General features: G+C 49.7%; 1 protein-coding gene and 1 long non-coding RNA gene across 4 annotated transcripts in view; both read left to right on the forward strand.

Moving 5' to 3' along the window:
• The window catches only part of LOC310664603, a 404,468-nt gene that overhangs the window by 202,772 nt on the left and 181,548 nt on the right, over window positions 1-20,148 (forward strand). The window lies entirely within an intron of this gene.
• The window catches only part of FSCN1 (fascin actin-bundling protein 1), a 333,406-nt gene that overhangs the window by 24,926 nt on the left and 288,332 nt on the right, over window positions 1-20,148 (forward strand). Inside the window, exons 2-5 of one of the 3 annotated variants that reach the window (XR_014504924.1) lie at window positions 8,495-8,651; window positions 10,313-10,437; window positions 13,472-13,639; window positions 14,232-14,582. Coding sequence is in view for 2 of the 3 variants with exons in the window: in XM_083413620.1 (XP_083269746.1) it covers window positions 8,495-8,651; window positions 10,313-10,437; window positions 13,472-13,639; window positions 14,232-14,434 (653 nt within the window). In the remaining variant the exon portion in view is untranslated. Of the gene's footprint in view, window positions 1-8,494; window positions 8,652-10,312; window positions 10,438-13,471; window positions 13,640-14,231; window positions 17,212-20,148 lie in introns of those variants that run through there. The other 2 variants (XM_083413620.1, XM_083413621.1) reach the window with 2 other exon arrangements.

A 20,148-nucleotide genomic window follows, 5' to 3' on the forward strand; every position in this document is an offset into this window, starting at 1 on the left:
CTGCTATATAGGGCAAAGATCTGACACCTCTCTGTGTACATTTTTTAAAAAACCTTTACATTTCCTCGGAGGAACCACCCACAACCCCAAGAAAATGCCACACATTTATACTAACTAGTGAATCACTTAAGAGGTATGTGTTTTGCAGATGTGCACTGTTGTAGCGTGCTAGAAAGGGAGCACAGCCTTTTGGAAGTTGTTAGGAAACTTTGGCAGATCACGGCTGAAACAGCTGTTTGGGCATGAATCTCCCTTTGTCTGGGGGGCAGAAGCATTGAAGCCGCTCTGGCTGGCAGCTGGAGAGACCCCCGAGGAACCTCTTGCTTTTCAGACTCCATTGAGGAAGAATGGCTAGTTGGGAAAGGCGAGAGAGAAACGGACATGGCAAATATAATAGCCAGCCCTTCATCGCAGGCAGGAGCCTCATCTGCTGCAGCAGCACAGAATGTGGCTCGGGCTGTGCCAACGCGACTTTAATTTTCCCATCTCACAAGTAGCTTTATGTCAATTATTTATTTATTTATTTATTTATTTATTTATTTATTATTTATACCCCGCCCGTCTGGCTGGGTTTCCCCAGCCACTTTGGGTGGCTTCCAACAAAAGATTAAAATTGCATTAAAACATCAGTCATTAAAAACTTCCCTAAACAGGGCTGCTTTCAAATGTCTTCTAAAAGTCAGATAGTTGTTTATTTCCTTGACATCTGGTGGGAGGGCGTTCCACAGGGCGGGTGCCACCACCGAGAAGGCCTTTTGCCTGGGCTTTCCATCACCCGCTCCCCGGCCATTTTTGCCCACAGGTGCCAGGAACTGAACCAGGGGCCTTTCCGTATGAGCTAGTGTTGCCCCCCCCCCCCAGTGAAGGTTTCTGCTTTTGTTAAAACTAAGCTGCTTGTCCTCATGGTATGTCTGAAAGGCATTGAGCAGCACCTACATTGGAAGCTGGCACAGTCAGATATTTGGGACTTGGGACGTGGTGCTTCTGTGCTTCTGTGACAAGTGAAATAAGAAATAATTTGCAGATGTTCCTGAATGTATAAGAGCCTCAGAACCCAATGCTTCTCAGTGTGAATTTATTGAAGTGTCCGAGGCACACAGGGCGGGAGGGAGCTGGTGTGTCAAGGTTTTCTTTTTTAAATAAATATAATTTTTATTAAGTTTTCCATATTTTATTACATTTCAATATCAAAAAATAATAATTTTTTGCTTAAAGCATCGACCTCCTTCCTTCCCTCTAGCAGACTTCCATATCTCATTACCAATTTCTCCACATTCCTAAATTCACTTTTTTACCTTAAGTCAATCTTTTAACAATCACCTACTTATAAGTAAATCGGCTCCTTAATTTCCCATTACCAAACATTTCAGCTTAAACCTACAAACGTATTCAACTGTTTGCAATTTTCTTTCATATAGAGTATAAATTTGCCCCAGTCCTTTTTGGAACAAATCATCACAGCGATTCCGAATCTTCCCCGTCAGCTTCGCCAGCTCCACGTATTTGACCATCTTTACTTGCCAATCTTCCAATGTGGGGAGTTCTTGTTGGGCGTGTCAAGGTTTTCTGTCCGTCTTCCTGCTGGTTTTCTGGTGCTCCAAAGCGACAGGAAATGCGCCTCCCGTCCTCATGGGAAGGTGGATGGTGCAAACACAGGCTGGAGGTGCTGCGAAATGTCTGATGTGCAAAATTGGTTTGCCAGGGCAAGGAAGGAAGGAAGGGAGTGAAGCTGTACGGGCAATTGGGATGCTGTTGTGTAAGGGAAATGGAGGAGAAACTCGGGAGCGAGTGTTTCTTCTTAGTTGTGTTTTATATCGTTATTAAATTTGTATTCCACCCTGTACCCCTAGATTTTGGGGCGATTCGCAATGTAAAATTACAATTTGAAAAAGACAAAGTACAAGGTGTGACCAGAAGTCAGACAGTGAGAAATGCTGGGACATACAATCGGCATCGGAAACCCACAAAATGCTCACAGTTGTGTAGGGAAATGAAGCTGTAACTCGAAAGGCCGTGTGTCGGTGGTTTAAGCGTTTCTGTGAAGGGCAGCAAACCATCGAAGATGACTCTCAATCTGGCAGAACGTCAACGAGCAGAACAGCAGCAAATGTCGACAGAGTTTCTGAGTTATTGATGTGGGATTGGCGTTTGTCCGTCTGAATGATAGCGGAAGAAATGCATATTCCGCGTGAAATCATTACTGAGGTTACTGAGTTGTCCTACCCTCCATATTCTCCCAATCTGGCCCCACCGGATTTCTTTTCCAAAACTGAAATCAGCACTGAAAGGGCACAGATTTTTCCAACATTTCACACATCTAAGCTGCTATGACGAAGGAACTGAAAGCAGTATGAAAAGAGGTTCCAACAGTTCTATGAACGGTGCATTGTATCAGAGGGGGCCTGCTTTGAAGGCCTGTAAGGGACCCGGGTGGCGCTGTGGTCTAAACCACTGAGCCTAGGGATTGCTGATCAGAAGGTTGGCGGTTCGAATCCCTGCGATGGGGTGAGCTCCCGTTGCTCGGTCTCTGCTCCTGCCAACCTCGCAGTTCGAAAGCACATCAAAGTGCAAGTAGATAAATAGGTACCGTTCCGGCGGGAAGGTAAAACGGCGTTTCCATGCACTGCTCTGGTTCGCCATAAGCGGCTTAGTCATGCTGGCCACATGACCCAGAAAAACTGTCTGCGGAAGTGGACAAACGCTGGCTCCCTCGGCCTGTAAAGCGAGATGAGCGCCACAACCCCAGAGTAGTCCACGACTGGACCTAATGGTCAGGGGTCCCTTTACCTTTACCTTTACCTTTACCTAAGGCATGTATGTTTGAATATTTCTCACTGTCCGATTTCTATGACCATTCACCGAACTTTCCGTTCACACCTTGTACATAATAAAAATTAGAACAAAAACACCACCAGGCTTAGGTTTGCCTGCTGGCAAAATCCTGGGGTTTGAGGCAGCTGGGCTGCATTAGCCATGAAGCTAAGCCTTCAAAGAACCCTGCAGGATGAGGTCCATCTAGTCCAGCCTCCTGTCTTCCCAGCCAGATGCCCCCAAAGGGAAGCAAACTTGCTCTCTCTGCTATTCTAAGGTAGACTGGCCCTGTCCATGGAGGTTCTGCATAGGAATCATAAGGAATTTAGAGGAGCCCCGCAGCAGCTGGATCAGGCCATAGAGGGGTGGGGGAAGCCGGCAGTGCAGACTTGCTGGTCCATGGAAGGCCGGCAAGCCAGCAGAGTTGGGCTTTTGCCTGATTTTTTGACCCTCCTGCACAGTTTCAAGTTTCAGCCTCCTTCGAAAGAAGGCTCACTGCAGTTCTGGCAGCATTCCTTTCCAATGAATCCATGTAACCCAACTCCCCGGCTGGCTTTTGGGGCAGGGGCTCGGGAAATTCTTGGCGAGTCCCGAAGCCTTTCTCTCTGCCGCCCCACTCCCGAGTCCTATTTCTCAGCTACTCTCTAAAGTGGCGCAGCCCTTAAAATCTTGGTTGCAAAAACTTCTTTCCTAAACAGCACTAAACGGAGAAATCTTTAGTGCCTTTTTGCGTCCTATCTATTGCTAGGGAAATTGTTTTTACCAATAATGATATTCATGGCATTCATATCCCTCCTTTTTCTCTCCAAAGAGCTATAGGCAGTATAAAAAGGAGAGTGTCATTTTCAATGGTGAAAATGGGAAGCCGTTCGGAAATGGAAACAATTGATTCTGGGTTTTTGGCATTCGGGTCCCGAAATGTTCGGCTTCCAAGATGCTCGAAAAATGAGGTTCCACTGTACCTGGGCAGGGTTGCAAAGCAGTTCATAAGGAGGCGAGCCAAAGGTTCAGGCTGGAGGATTTGTGAGTGGCCCAGGGCCTCCCCCCTGGCCGGCCAGCCAGCCCCCACCAAGGCCTCAGGGGTGTCTGCCTTGACTATGGAGTTGGGAGCAAGGAATTGCAGTCTGTTCTTGTGTAGGGAGAGTGAAGAGGGAGATTTCAGGCCCTTTGCCTAGGGTCCCTCTGAAAGTCTTTGGGTCTCTGCTCTGGCAGATATAAAACGAGGCAGAAATATACCCTCAAAGCACTTAGCAATTCTGTGAACCCTTGGTCATTGAAGGGAGCTGCCAGACCTGTGGTCTACTGAGCTCTCTGCAGATATATTTGCAAAAAAAAAAAAGGTTCCCTTGCGCTTTTGTTTTCTCAGAGATTATGTGACCGTCCTAGAGTAAAGTGTGTGTGTGTGGAACAACACAATGCCAGTTGTCTGAGAATCTGGCATCTCTGGGTGGTACCGGCTTGGTGGACAAATGGCCATATGCCAAATTGGTCTATGGGATGACCAGTATGACAGGCAGTAAATAAAAACCTTGAAAGGAGCAGAAAAATAAACGATCTTCTTGCATGTGGGTGAACATCGGAAGCTGCTCTGCCTAGCTCCATGTTTTCTCTGCCAAGGAGGTGCAGCAGAGGGGCTTCTGGATTATGTTGCACTACAACTCCCATCAGGCCTAGCGGCCAGCATGATCAATGGTCAGGGGTGATGATAGGAGTTGCAGTACATATGGACGGCCGCCGGGTCCCGAGCCCTGGTCTCCCATGGTGGGCTGGTTTGGGGAAGAGAGTCTTCTGCAGCCCTACCTGGAGACACCAGGGCTGCTTGCAGGGCAGACGCTCAGCTGCGGCCCTTTCTATCCGGTGGGCGCTGCTAACAGCTCAGCCCAGCCATAGCAGCTTTGCTGCTTCATGCAAACCAATAGCCAAGGATGGAGACTTGTTGAGTCAGTGATATTGTCCTCCTCTTCTCTTGCTGGAACAGAGAGGAGCAACCTTCCCATTCCTTAAAGCTGCCTTTTATTCCCAAGGCAACCCAGCAGCTGCCTTTGTGCTGTGGAAACGGCTCAGGTCTTCTTCTCCCCCCCCTCCATTGCAGCTGTCTTCCCTTTCCCAAAACTGTTCTTGGCCGCCTCTCTGCTGCATCCCAGATTGTCCCCAGAAGGGAGATCTCCTTCCCCCTTAGATGAGCCTGCTAGGTCAGGCCAGGGGCCCATCTAATCCAGCCTCCCCTTCTCTCAGGGGCCAACCAGATGCTATTTAGGAAACCCACAAGGCAGGTTTTGAGTGCATGAGCAGCGCACTCTCCTCCTGGGGTTTCCACAACTGAGATTCAGAAGCATTGCTTCCTCCAGCTGTGGAGCCAGGGCAGAGATATCCTGGCCAGTAGCCATCAATAGCCCTCTCATCCGCCATGCATTTGTCTAATCTTCTTCTAAAGCCATCCAAGTTGGTGTCCATCATGTGGGAGGGAGTTCCACAGTCTAACTCCGCACTGCATGAAGAAGGACTTTATCGGCCCTGAAGCTTTGTTGGGTGTCCCCGAGTTAGGGTGTTAGGAGGGAGGGAGGAAAATATCACTTTCTCGGTGCCGTGCATCAATGTACAGTCCTACCTCGGGTCACAGACACTTCAGGTTGCGTTTTTTCGGGTTGCGGACCGCCGAAACCTGGAAGTACCGGAACGGGTTACTTCTGGGTTTTGGCGGCCACACATGCGCAGAAGCACTAAAATCATGCTTTGCACATGTGCAGAAGTGCTGAATCGCAACCCACGGGTTGCAAACGTGCGTCCTGCACGGATCACGTTCACAACCCGAGTGCCCACTGTATAAAGTTCTTCCATGTCACCTCATCCTTGCCTTTTCTCTAAATTATAAAATGCTTCAAATTTCACAGGGAATTTGCCAGCAGGGGCACTTAGGAAATATTCAGCCATTCACCTGATTGGTGAAGCAAAATGATTGGAATCTGGCCATGGTTTTTAATATGATTTGCAAAAAATGGGCCCCTCCTGGCCATGACGGCATTTTCAGTTTTGAGAAATCTCTCTGCTGTGCCCCAGGCTTCTAGCCATGTGCCTTTTAGAAAGACAAGCCCCTCTGCTGCCCCCTGCTTGAGAAGGCAAGCTCAGGCGCATCTGCCTTAAGGGGCCGGGGGTCCCCATCTCAGAAGAACTTTGCCGTGGCCTCAACCGCAGACCTCCCTGAGCGAGCCTTGCAAATAGGAACTAGCTGCAAGCGTGAGGGGGGCTGGGGGGGTGGGTTAGGCACCCTGCTAGGGCGAAACATGTTTCTTTTCTGAATTGATAGTAATTATTCCCAAATTTGCACCTCTTATGTGCAAATTAGAAGATGCGAATCTGTTTGCTCTTTAAGTGGCCACCCAGTGAAATCTAGGGACATAATTCTCCTGGCTTTGCTGGCAGAGAGATGCAGAGCAGATGACCAGCTTGGCCCAGGTGGCGTCCAAAGGGAGGCTTTTGTTTCCTTCCCCATCTCTGCAATGGGCATCGTTTTCAGCAGTGAAGCTTTTTTGGAAGCCCTTTTGGAAAAAGCTCCCCCGGGTTGCCGGTTTGCGTGGAGCCCCTGACAGCGCAGTCTCCTCGACCCCCACATCCCATTTACATGAGACACCCGGCAGAACCAGCCTCCCCCCCCTCCCTTCTTCTACATGACTTCTGCATTCTTTGACTGGCCTATTCAGCTTGGAAATTCCATCTCCCAGATGTGAATGAGCCCCAGCTGTGGAGAGGAACTTGAAAGGCAGCTTGGGGCTGCCTTGGGGGATGGGAGAGGAGCTCGGGTCCACAGGATGGGGGGCCGCATGCAGACACAGAGGGGGGGACTGCGGTCTGTGCAGCCCCAGGGAGAGCAGATTTGGGGGGCCTCCAGCTGTTCTGGTTGAGAGTGGATTCTCCCATTTGGCAGATGAAAAGCTTCCTACGTTCTTTAGGATTGCCAGACCTCCAGCTCTGACCTGAAGTCTGCAGGTGGGTGAGAAAGCCCTTAATAAGAATTTAAAAATGGCCAAGAAGACTGTGCATTGCAGCTTGCAAGCCTTCAGAACAGGAGCTGGCTGCAAATTCTAGCGCAGAGTCATAGATCAGAGTTGGAAGGGCCCCTTTATCACCTAGTCTAACCCAGGCACCCCCAACCTTCAGCCCTCCAGATGTTTTGGACTACAATTCCCATGGTCCTGTTAGCTCGGGATTATGGGAGTTGTAGGCCAAAACATCTGGAGGGCCGCAGGTTGGGGGTACCTGGTCTGACCCCTTGCAATGCAGAAATTGCAACACTCAGCAAGATCTGCGCTCCTCTGCTTCCTTCTCCCAATTAACCTCCGTCTCCAGGGTCCGTCCTGTGACATCACTTGGGGCCACTCCTAGGTATCAGGTTTGGGCCCAAAAATCTCAGGGGCTAGAATGCTCCTTACCTGGCAACCCTACACCGTAGACTCCACTTCTTTCAGGATTGCATTCTCAGCCACAAAACGGATTTTCACAGTTGCTGTCCTGTTCCGTTGCCTTCAAAATGAGGCTCGGGACTTTCAGTGTCTTGTGTGGAACTTTGGTGGTTTTGCTGACTTCCATGTTGAAAAATGCCAAAGCATCAGGATGGCTCCCTAATTAATTCCAGGCGTGTGTTTGTGGAGGTGCGGTGGTTCAGTGTGGGAATGATGCAAAGAACCAATGTGGCGTTTGGCCTGATGGGAATCTGTGTCACCAATGACTAAGAGCAAGGAATGCGAGGGAACCGGATCCTGCACTTGAATGTTCCAGGGCCAGTGGAGTCCAAGAAGGCTCCACAGCAGGGGCTGCCAGCGTGGCGCCCAGGGGCACACTGCTACCCCTGGCCCTTGAACAACCCCCACCCCTTGGCCAGGTGGGGGGTTGCCCTTTTCCTCACTCAGAAATCCCAGGGGCCCCAAGAAGGCTGGTTCCTGTGGGAAGGAGTTCCACAGCTTTAACCATGTGCTGAATTTTCCAACGCTCGTCTTCACGGCATGTGCTCTAGAACGGGGTGTTTGCATTGCAACTCTGGAAAACATGTGTGGAGGTGGAGACTTGCCCAGCTCTGGAAAGCTGTTTTATTTCTCTCTCTCTCTCTTTCTGTTTCTTTTGCTTTTTTTGGAGCCTGCATCTGCTGACGAAGCAAATTTTGCCTTGGCTTCCTCTCTCCTGGGAGCCCTGCTTGTTATGTCTAGCTCTCGCAGCAAACAAGAACCTCCAAGGCTACTCCTACTGACTGTGCCAAGGACTTGAATTTTTGGAAAGCCAGAGTTAGCTGCTGCCTGAAGTCCCACGCTCTGGGATGGGGGCCCCTCTAGGCCGGGGTCTTCATTTTTATGTCTCTTTTGATTTCGAGGCCCCTGGAGCTCCCAGACCAGGTCTTCTCTGAGTCAGCTTGGCTGCAAACACAGCCCAAAGTGGGTGGTGAGGGAACGTTGAAAATAACGGCTGAGGTTTCATTTTGCAAGGCATCCTTAAGGCGTCTCCAGGCTCCTCTGAAATCCTCTTTACAGCAAGCTGTAGTTGTGCCTGGGTGTACCACAATTCGAAAGCAAGTGTGCACAGTTCTACTTAGTACATGAAGCAGAGCACAGGGATCTGGGCCTCCCAATGTGTTTCATGGTTGACGGACGCCATTTCTCTCTTTCTTTCTGTCTTACTCCCTTCCCTCCTTTCTTAGGAATGGACCTTTCTGCCAATCAGGACGAGGAGAGCGATCAGGAAACCTTCCAACTGGAAATCAACAAAGATACTAAGAAATGCACCTTCCGGACCTATACTGGGAAATACTGGACCCTGACCTCCAATGGGGGGGTGCAATCCACTGCCTCCACTAAGTGAGTCCTTTTTTAGGCAAATGTGTCTGAATGAGCTTTTGGGGGCATCCTTGTCATCCTGTGAATAGTTTAGAATAAGAGATTTTTCGGGGGTTTTAAAGGTTGCTGGTTTTTTTATTTAACTTATCGAGTGCCATAGTTTCTATACCCCATTTCTTTTTTAAAAAGAAAATAAAATTGTAGTGGTGAACAACACAAAATCAATCACAACATTATGTCAATAAAACAAATCCGGAATGCATCATAAATCCATAGAGGAGAGTAGGGCATCAACAGAACTGGATCACTCTTCCAGGAAAGACTGAGTGAGCAGGTGAATTTCAAGCAATACGGTAGGTTCCTGTCTGGTGTTTGCTGGAAGCGCATTCGAAGGAGGCAGGTGCCACCACACTAAAAGCCCTGGTCTCAATGAGCATAAGACAAACCATGGGACGAGGAGAGCCTTTGAATTCAATCCCTTTCCCAGTTTATGAATAGGGAATGTGGGTCTCTCTCTCTCTCTCTCTCTCTCTCTCTCTCACACACACACATACATACACACACACACACACACACACAGTCTTGTGGCACCTTAGAGAATTATCATCCTTATGGCATAATCTTTTCTTGATTACAGTCTACTTAATCAAATGCAAGTAAACAAAAGCAAAGTCCATGAAAGCTTATGCCATAATAAGTGAGTATTGGAAGATTCCACAAAACTCTCTTGCTGGTGTCGCTGCAAGAGACTAATGAGGGATACCTCTCTGGAAAGAGAAATCTAAGCTTCCTTGAAATTGTCACCTGAGTCTGAAAACCTGGTCACCAGGGAAGATCCAGGTGGCTTGTAAAATTCCAGCTGCTGCCATACAATGCTGTCATGCCCGTGTGCCAGCCAACCACTTTCCTCTGTGTGGATCGAGGCCGGCTGCATATTGCTGCACAAAGCGCAGGGGCCCCCACTTCGCCCTGTGGGAATGTTCAGGGAGAGGATATATTGTTTATTAATATCCTTCCTAACTTGCGCTAGCAAGTTTCTTTACTTAGAGTTTTACTTTGCCCTTTTCAACGCACGGCGGGTAGCTGGTTGCAGGCTCGTGTAAGCTTCTCACTATTAGGTTCCTAGTAAGTTCCCTTATATCTCTCTTAAAATAAACACGCCACAATCTTGTGTAAAGTATATAAAAGAAGTTTACTCACATCATCATCAGTTCACAGTTGGATCCCTGAAGGCAGACTTAGTTACAAAGTATATCCATGTGGATCTATCCCATGTGGGGATAATCCCAGTGCATCTCTAGCTAAAAAGCTGCTCCAATGACGAGGAAGTCAAAGAGAGAGATAGTTCTGCTTGCCTTGTCCCTTTTGTTACCTGGGCAGGTAAGGTCACGTCAACCTCTGGTCACATGCAAGGGGAAGGATGCTCCAGGCCAGGAGGAAACAGGAAGTTTTCGACTGGCTGGACCAAACATCCCCCTGCATGTCCACTCTAGGAAAACAAGGAATGTTGTACTTGACTGCTCCTTATATATGACATCCCACACTCCCTGCATGGAAAGCGAACCCCAGAGCAGCTGAGTCAGGGGCTCCAAGCTGTGTGCATACCCTTCCCCACCCCAAAAGAATAAAACCTTAATCGCCGGGCTGTTGCTTCTCACGCTCATGCGCTCTCTCTGCCACAGCAGGAATGCCAACTGCTACTTCGACATCGAGTGGTGCGATCGGCGCATCACCCTGAAAGCGGCAAATGGAAAATATGTCACAGCAAAGAAGAACGGGCAGCTGGCCGCCACGGTGGAGACAGCCAGTAAGGACTCTTTGGCTTTGGAAGTGGGGGGAGTTGGGGGGGGGGACTTAGATCCATGGGATGCCCAGGGTGCGTGACAGACAAGACCTTATTGCCCTAGACCAGAGATGGGGAGCCTGCAGACTCCTCCAGGTGAGGCTGGATCCCTGCCCCCCCCCCATCATCCCTGACCATTCACCCATTCCCAATTCCTATATAAGAATCCAATGTCTCTATTCAGACGAGGTCTCTCCACGGTTTTAAGTTTGGCAATAAGTTGCAATACCTGGAGCCGAGGGGGTTGGGGGCCCAGCAGCAAGAGCCCCCACCTACAGGTGCCCCTCCCCTGCCTCAAACCACAGTCCTTTGATTCAGGTGAGGTTCACCATCAGCCTTGCATGCTCTCCCTGAAAAGCTACAACCTCTGCCATCTTCTGGCTGAGTATTACTATTTTTAAAAAGCTTGCATCAATCAAGCCTGCAATAAACCCAGATGCCAACTTTACTGCCACATACACCCGGATGTGGGTGGCACTGTGGGTTAAACCACAGAGACCTAGGGCTTGCCGATTAGAAGGTTGGCGGTTCGAATCCCCGCAACGGGGTGAGCTCCTGTTGCTCAGTCCCTGCTCCTGCTGGCCTAGCAGTTCAAAAGCACAAAGTGCAAGTGGATAAATAGGTACCACTCCGGCGGGAAGGTAAACAGCGTTTCCATGCGCTGCTCTGGTTTCACCAGAAGCGGCTTAGTCCTGCTGGCCACATGACCCGGAAGCTGTACGCCGGCTCCCTCGGCCAATAAAGCGAGACGAGCGCCACAACCCCAGAGTCGGTCACGACTGGACCTAATGGTCAGGGGTCCCTTTACCTTTACACCCGGACAACACCATTACTGGCCCCAACAACATCAAACATACCATCTCAGGGCTATTTAATTGCTCATCTTCTAACATTGTACATGCCATCAAATGCCGGCAGTGTCCTTCAGCTCTCTATATTAGACAAACAGGCCAAACCCTACGCCAAAGGATAAATGGACATAAATCTGACATCAGGAATCACAAGACAGAGAAACCAGTAGGAGAACACTTCAGTCTCCCAGGACATTCTATACAAGATCTCAAAGTAGCTGTCTTATTACAAAAATAAATAAATTCAGGAATAGACTGGAAAGAGAAGTTGCTGAATTGCAACTTATTACCAAACTTAAAACCATGGAGAGACCTGGTCTGAATAGAGACATTGGATTCTTATCTCATTATACATGATTAAGCTATTTTTAGCCATCTCACCCCTTGCTTTTTCCTGTAAGACCAACTGCAGTCGTTAACAGTCGTCAACAGGTTTACCACACCTATCAGCCAATCACTCATTCCCACCACCCTTCTGAGTAATACCCCTCCCCTCCCTCCCACTATATATAAGGGTCCGGTGACTTCTGTTTCAGTGTATCTGAAGAAGTGTGCATGCACACAAAAGCTCATACCAGTAACAAACTTAGCTGCTCTCTAAGGTGCTGCTGGAAGGAATTATTTTTATTTTGCATCAAGCGGATCTTTAATACTGTCCTAGACTTGCATAAGTAGAGAGGGGTGGCACAATCATTTAGAATCTGTAAAACGTTTTGGAAAGCTCAAAAGTATTAAAACAGAAGGTATATCTAAAAGACTATAAGAATCTAAAAGAAGGGTTAGGAACATTAAACGGATATGAAAGAGGATAAAAGGTTAGTATATAAAAGACTACAACTATCAATTTAGAGAGCACTCTGATGTGAGTGTTCATTAAATCTAGTTTGTGGCACAGGTCATCATCCGTCAGATCTTGAGCGCTGCTGTGCAGAATCCAGAAACGTATGTTGTAGCAGGATTGGTATCTGACAGCAAGCAGGGAGATATAAAATTGTCCTGTGCGCTGTCCTGGGTACTTAGAGTCATGGGGAGATGAGGCTAATAAGAATATGAAAAGCTTGTATACAGTGGACGCTCTGGTTGCGAACGTGAACCGTGCAGGATGCACATATGCAACCCGTAAGTGTTCGCAACCCACGTCTGCGAGTCTGCACATGCGCGACCGCTGGAACCCGGAAGTAACCCGTTCCAGTACTTCCGGGTTTCAACGGTTCATAACCCGAAAAAATGCAACCTGAAGCATCTGTAACCCGAGGTATGACTGTATTTCTATCCGCAAAGGTATCGAGGCTGTGTGTGGTGATTAAAAAGCCAGAGTAAAAATGATCTCGTGATAACAGTAAGTGGGGAATTTCTGAGCAGCAGAATCGAAGGCCAGGAAATGCCCCGAGAAAGAAGAATGCCTTATTCTTTTTAATCGCTGGCAAAACTTAAGAGGGGAAGCTCTTCCCTCGCATAACTGAATCCTGTTTTCCCGAGTGTTCTTCCTGCCTCTAAGACAGTACCAGAGTCTGAGCCGAGCCAAGAGCGTCCGCCTGGTCTAGGACCGCTCTGGCGCGTGCAGGCGTTGGCCTTCCCCAATGTGGTACTCTGCAGCCGTTTGGGGACTACAGATCCCATCAGCGCTTGCCAGCATAGCCCTGCTCCCCATCATGGCTGTTAAGGAGGGGGCTGCTGCTTAGAAGGAAAGTGACCAACCTCTGGACCTCTCTCGAAAGAGAGCCTCTGAGGGTCAAAACGTCTGGGTAGGATCTCATGGGGAAAAGTATATTGAGTCCCCAAGCTATGCAAGGCCATGGAGGTGAAAACTGAGCGCTCAAAAGCAGTGCAATGCCCTCCGTCAAGTCTTGTTCCTGCCAGGAGCTGGGCCTCTGAATTCTGCACCAGCTGAAGTTTCCCAACAGTCTCTCTAGAGTCGTAAGGGACCCTGTGGGTCATCTAGTCCAACCCGCCCTGCAACTCAAGCATCCCTGACAGAGGAGCATCTAGCCTCTGCTTAAAAACCTCCAAGGAAGGAGAGTTTGCTGCTGTCCGAGATCTTTTGCAGCCAGGAAGTCCTTCCTGCTGTTTAGTTGGAATCTCCTTGGCCTGCAATTCGAACCCGTCTCCCGGCCCATGACCCTCCTTCTGTCTTCCCTGACGGACAGGTGAGACAGAACACTTCCTCATGAAGCTGATCAACCGGCCCATCATCGTTCTGCGGGGGGAGCATGGCTTCATCGGCTGCCGGAAAGTGACAGGAACCCTGGATTCTAACCGCTCCTCCTACGACGTCTTCCAGCTGGAGTTCAACGACGGGGCCTACAACATCAAAGGTGAGGGGCTTGGCTTTGGTTCTGCTAGCCCAGGGTTTCGCAAACGTGGGCCTCCGGCTGTTTGTGGACTACAATTCCCATCATCCATGTCCACTGGTCCTGCTAGCTAGGAATGATGGGAGTTGTAGAACCCCCAAAAAAGCTAGAGACCCATGTTTGGAAAACTCTGGGCTCTATGCAGGGCTGCATTGACGTTCCGCAAGAATGTCTGCTTTCCTTCTGAAAAGAGGAGCCACATTTCTAGCCCTCCGTGTCCCCCGAGGTACCTCTGCCACAGGCATGACCAAACTTGGCCCTACAGCTGTTTTGGGACTTAAGTTCCCATCCCATCATCCATGTCCTGTTAGCTAGGGATGATGGGAGTTGTAGTCCAAAAACAGCTGGAGGGCCAAGTTTGGCCATGCCTGCTCTGGTACCATGTTGCTGGACTAAAACTCCAAGCAACCTGACCCTTGGCCCTGCTGGGCGCTGGAGTTTCTCTCAGCCCCCTCTGCAGGGGGGCGGCCATGTGAGCAACCCCTGGCGCTCAGTGTTCCAGGGAGATTCTTCCTCCGCAGAGCAGCGTGACCCCTTTTCCCTTCTCCGCTTCCAGATTCCACTGGGAAGTACTGGACAGTGGGCAACGAGGCCTCCGTCTCCAGCAGCAGCGACACTCCGGTGGACTTCTTTTTCGAGTTCTGCGACTACAACAAGGTGGCCATCCGAGTGAACGGGAAATACTTGAAGGGTGACCACGCTGGAGTCCTCAAAGCCTCTGCTGACACAATCGACCCCTCCACCCTCTGGGAGTATTAAATGCACTTTAGCACTTCCCTCTCTCTGTTCCAAGCTCTCCATCCGTCCACCCAGCCCTCTCCCCTCCCCTCTCTCTGTGTCTCCCCTCTTCACTTTCAGTTGCCAATTTCTCTTGTTTTTCCTGTTTGCTTGCCTCCCTTCCCCGGCTGTCCTGCTGCTTCTCTCCCGCCGTAGAAGTTTTGGGTTGATCTTGTCTCTTTGAAACTGGAAAAATGTAATTAACCTGCAGGAAACGGTGCACTTCTTGCGGGTGTGTGTGTGTGTGTGTTGCTTTGTTGGAATACCAAACTCAGTCCTCTGAATTTGAAAGGGAATAAATCCCGCTAAAGTAGATCAGCCTCTGTCGCCCCCTTTATTGGCATCTCCCCTGATGCTATTTATGTGGGGCGATTCTAGTATTGACCTAAGCCAAGAAGCTAGTTTAGCGAAGCCTCTGGTGTTTCCGCTTTCTTGGTTCAATGCTGGCCATGTGGATAAGCCTGAAAAGGGCTTCTCCCTCCGGTCAGAATCTGTCAGTCTCTCTTTCCTCCTTGGCTTTTTCATAAACACTTCCTTTTCCTTACTCAGGCAGAGGAGTCTTCTCCTGGCACCCCCATGAAGTGTCAGGGGGGACAGCCAGATGGACGGTGTGTGTGGGATAAGGCTGAGCATCAGTATAGAGACTGACTTTGGCCAGCAAGCTAAGTACAGTTAATAAGGACTAGACGCTTTGCCTATGTTTTTAAAAATTAGCGAGCTGCTTTTGGTGGACCACTGCTACGTCATTCATCTCGTCGGGGGCTGAGCTTGAGGAAGAGCTCACCCTCCGTTGCTCTTAGGTGCCCAGGGAGCATCTCTTGAGTAAAAAGGCTTGAAACAACTGCACTGACAAAGCTGTGCCACTGCCTTACTCTCCCTCTCCATGTCCCTCGGGTGCTGCAAATTGTTCTTAGAGGCCCTTTCCTCCCCTCTTTTATATTACTGTCTTTGATATCTCTAAATAATAATAGAAGGGATCACAGCTACCTGTGAAATTACTGCCTGTCCATGACAGCATCTGATAGATGTCAAACTGCACACCTGATCGGCACCAGTCCCTCTTCCTTGCCTCCGATAGGGGGTGGGGGCCGTGAAAGACCTTTATTTTACTCCTCAGTGCCTCCCAACAAGGAGTGGTTGGCCCCAGAGCCACGGACGGTGTCGTTTCCCTCTTCTTAAGTGACCCTCTCCTGGCTGGGACTTTGTGTCTCAAGGGGAGTCTTATCTCAGTTGTGTTTGTGGGGTCAGAAGCAGAGGTTTGGGCTGAGGAAGAGGCCAGGAAAGGTGATGAAAGGGGGCGGTGACACCCATCTTGCAGAGGTCTTTGAGAAGGGGGCTCTCTACACTTTTCAACCGCTTCCTGGACTCTGTGGAGGAAGCGAGTTGCCGCTCTCGATTCACAGGAATAGACAGCCTTTTTTAAAATTAGCAGCCTTTGCACAGTAATAGCATAGCACATTTCCTCCCCCCCCCCCTTGAATATAACTGGAATCTCTGCCCTACCCCTTAAGCGTTCTTCACCAAGCGGTTTTTCAGAATTGAGGCATCACTCTCCCATCTTGGGGGCTACCTCTTCTCTGCCCCCCGCAGCCCCTCACGTGCCTCTTCCAGGGTTTCACCCCAAGTCTGCTCTGAACCCCCTCTTGCCCCCCAGCTGATTGCTCTGCTTGTGGGGTTCCTGGGGCAACCCAAGGTGACCAAACAGCGTGTTTCTTGTCTATTTATATATGCTCTTTCCGAAGAGCCCACCTCCACTGTCTGTACTAGATTTGCAGTATTGTATAATCCATTTGTAACATGTTGCTTAACTGTTTGGGAGTTTGGAAAAAGTCTTGTGTACCTTGGTTTGTTCTTCTGGGCTGCCTTTTGGGGGTGCCCTCCTTTCCCTCTGCCAACCTGGGACCCTCCAGAGGTTTGGCACCCCAGCTCCCATCTGCCGCAACGTCATTCAACCACGTTGGCTGGGGCAAGTGGTCCAAAAACATCTGGATGGCGCCAGCTGTGGCTCTTTGCTTGGGCAGCCTCTGCCTGTTCCAGCACCCTGATTTCTCATGCAATGCAGAGGGAGGAAAAGATTCCCTTTGTGACTGAACTCCACCTGACCATCAGCACCCGTGCAGCCACGGCTGGGTTTTCCTGTTGCCAAAATTCAAAGCACCAGCCCTCCTTTTGCTCAAGGCAGGAGGACGCTACAAGCCTTAAACGTGCCCTGCACCCTTTGCCACCTTCAGGGGCCTTTTCTGCACTTGGTGCTAAATTCTGAAGCAACTGGAATGATTTGCCTTACGAGGAAAGGAGGGTGACTTCTGGGGTGGCCCAGGAGCTCTGCGTGGATTTATCGGGACATTTTGGGAGTGGTGAAGTCCAGGGAATTCTCAAGGGAAACATACAGAGCTTTGGGAAAGGGGGCGGCTGCTGGGGGGCTGAGTGTCTGCCACCCCCACCCCCAAATCCTTCAATATTTGCTGGCCTTCATACTTCATGCTGCACCCCAAAACCCCTTATTTCATGGATGACTGTTTGAAACCTGTAACCCCAGCTGGCTTCTCCCATGTAACAATTTTTTAAAAGCCGAGAATCCTCCTTGCCTTTCTTCCTTGGCTGTTGTGGCTCTGAAAAAAACAACTACTCACGTTCTGGTATATTTGGTTCAAGTTTTTTTCTCCTTGATATTTTTTTTTGTAAGTGCCATTTGTATAACAAGCTTCAAATGGAGAAGTGACAAAATTAAAAACCTGCATTCAGATAAGGAACAAAAATGTGTCGTTTCTCTTCTCTTCACCTGCCCCCCCAAGCCCTCCAATATATATACCATACGTGTTTCTGGTTTGACTAAGCACACTTCAGAAATCCTACAAAGCTGGTGCTGCTCAGTACAGACCAGGGTTTCCCAAACTTGGGTCTTCAACTGCTTTTGGGCTAGAATTCCCATCATCCCTGACCCAGACTGGTCTTGCTAGCTAGGGATGATGGGAGTTGTAGTCCAACAACTGCTGGGTTAGACAGTACTGAGCGAGATGGATCCACAGCCTGGCTCTGTTTGAGACACCTTTTTCCATGGGACAAGTCCTGTTGAAGCGCAAGTCCAAGCGCTCCATTGCCCTGGCTTCCCGTTTCAGTCGCTGAGCGCTGAACATGCTCAGTTCCCATTGCGATGTGTTTGGGCCTTTCTCCCTTCAGGTCCCTTAAAATAAAAATGCCAAATCCCAAGTTCCTCAAAGCCTGCGGATCACTTCCCTCATGCACAACTCATGCTATTTTGACCCCGTAAGCATAGATGTGAACTCCTAAAAACCCGAGGCAGAACATTCAGTGGGCATTGCAGACCCTACCTGTTTGTGGTTTGACTGAGCACACCTGCATGTTAGAAGGTGGACACCAAGGATCCCCATCCCAGAATGCAAGAGTGCCGGCTGCTGCCAGGACTCCTCCAGCCCATAAGCATCCCCTGTCGGTACGCCTTTCAACCGATGCCAGGGGCTGGGCTCAATATCTGGTTCTTCCCCGACTGGGCTAGACGACTGGAGCACTTTCAGAGACCTTCCAATCCTGGAAAGCATGTCTCAGTGCCCTGGACTCACAACTGTGCATTGTGAGCAGCAGACTCTGCAGAGTATAAATAACGCAGAAGATAGCTGTGAAGTAGAACTTCTTTTATTTCTAATAGCTACTGCAAACTACTGGCTTGCTCCAGTGTGTTACACCTCCCACTCAGCCATCTAGTCACTACATAGATAAGACTCTCAGGCAGGAGTGGAAGAATAGAAGAGCAGTTTTTGCCTCCTCCTTTCTCAAAACACCAGATCAGGAGATGCTTGCAATGGGAGGGGGTGAAAATATCAACATCCCTTGCCCCCAGTCTCTCTCAGGAGGAAGTGCTCAGCCCCCCTCACGTCTTTGATCCAAGAAGAACATAATTGCATGCTGGGTCAAGCCAAAGCCCCCCCCCCCCCAAAGTCCATCATCCTGCTCTTAAAGGTGCCAATTTTGGAAAATCTTGAAGCAGGACCACAGCTCAATAGCCCACTCCCCTACTGCGGTTTCCAGCAACAGATCTCACCCTCATCATTGAGTAAATTGGTATACTGCTCTTCATCCACAAATCTGAGGGTGGTCTACAACATAAAATTGCAGGATTAAAACCACAAAATCCATAGCAAAAATAAAAATAACAAACCAATACTTGTCCGTCCCCCTCAAAAAAAACCCCACATTTAAAAGGGCATCAGCTGCCAATCACCCAAAGGCCTGGGAGAAGAGGAACGCTTTCATCTAGTGCCTAAAAACATACATAGTGAAGGTGCCAGCCAAAACTCCCTAGGGCCACCACAGAAAAGGCCCCGTTCTCGTATTGCCACCCTCTGGCCCTCTCATGGAGGCAGCACATGAAGAAGGGCCTCAGAAGAGGAGGATCACAGGGTCTGGCTTTAGAAGAGGATTGGACAAATTCACACAGATGACTAGCTACCATGGCTCTGCTCGGCTTCCACAGTCAGAGGCAGCGATTTTTCTGAATCCCAGGTTGCTGGAAACTGCAGGAGGGGAGAGTTGCTTTTGTGCTGTGATCCTGCTTGCGGGTTTCGCATTGGAGCATCTGGTCAGCTACTCTGGAGGACTAGAAGGCTCACCTTGTACTATGGTGCAGCAGGCCTCAGTGCACTCACAATCTTGTACTATGGTGCAGCAAATAACAATATTCAGATTAAAGTCTTTTGTAAGACCACAGCATCCACACGCAGAGAGGAGGTTGGCCGCTGCATCTCTGCGTGATTTACTGTACTTGATTTGCCTCCTTCCAGCAGGTGGTGGTGAGAAGCCCTAGTCTCAGCAATGGAATGTGGTGGGTCATTTAATAGCTCCTCATGCAGAAAGCAATGCTTAGCACCACAGAAGCATAGCATTGCAGAGTTGGGAGGTACCCAGGGGGTCATCTAGTCCAGCCCCCTGAAATTTGGGAATCCTAACTAAAACATCCCTGATGGATGGCCATCCAGCCTCTGCTAAGAACATCTGCCTAGGAGGGAAGCCTCAAGAAAACACCAGAGAGCTGCTGGTCAATTTCAGCAATACTGAGCTAGGTGGACCAGGGGGCAGTTCCAACACTCCGCAGGAATCCCTACATTTGCCCAGTGCAGAGCGAGGATGATCAGAGCAGCCTGTTAGGAGTTATGTGTGCAGCAGCTTGTGAAAAGTGGGGGGTGGATCCCCCAGGGCGGGGCGGGGGGGTCTCCTATAATGCTGTTCTGCACCAGCTCTCCAGACTGCGGCCGGTATGTGAAAATGGCTGGTCCAGAGGTGTCTGAAAATAAGAAGCTGCAGCCGGGTGCTCCGGTCCTCGTTGCCAGTAGCAACTTGCTGGAGGTTCTTTTATTTGTGGCAGAATCCGTTCTGCAGCCAGGCTCTGCTTCTCCCTGCACAGCAAGGCTTGAGGGCAAGGGGAGTGGGGTCGCCTCTCCATCACCCTTTGGGAAAGAAGGGGCAGCCTTGCTCTGATTTGTTGTCTGAGAGAAACGGGGGGCCCTCGCCTTTGGGAGGGGAAAGCCGCCCTCCTTGCAGGCCTCCCGGCTAACAGGCATTTGGTCAGCCTGCTTTGGGCAGCAATGCTGCTGAATCTGGTTGGCCACCATTAGGGCAGGAGGCTGGCTAAGGGCTGATCCTGCAGGCTCCGTTATGCTCCAGTGTTGCTGAGCAAAGCA

The sequence above is a fragment of the Podarcis tiliguerta genome, assembly GCF_965153285.1.
Source record: "Podarcis tiliguerta genome assembly, chromosome: 14".
Classification (NCBI taxonomy): Eukaryota; Metazoa; Chordata; class Lepidosauria; order Squamata; family Lacertidae; genus Podarcis; species Podarcis tiliguerta.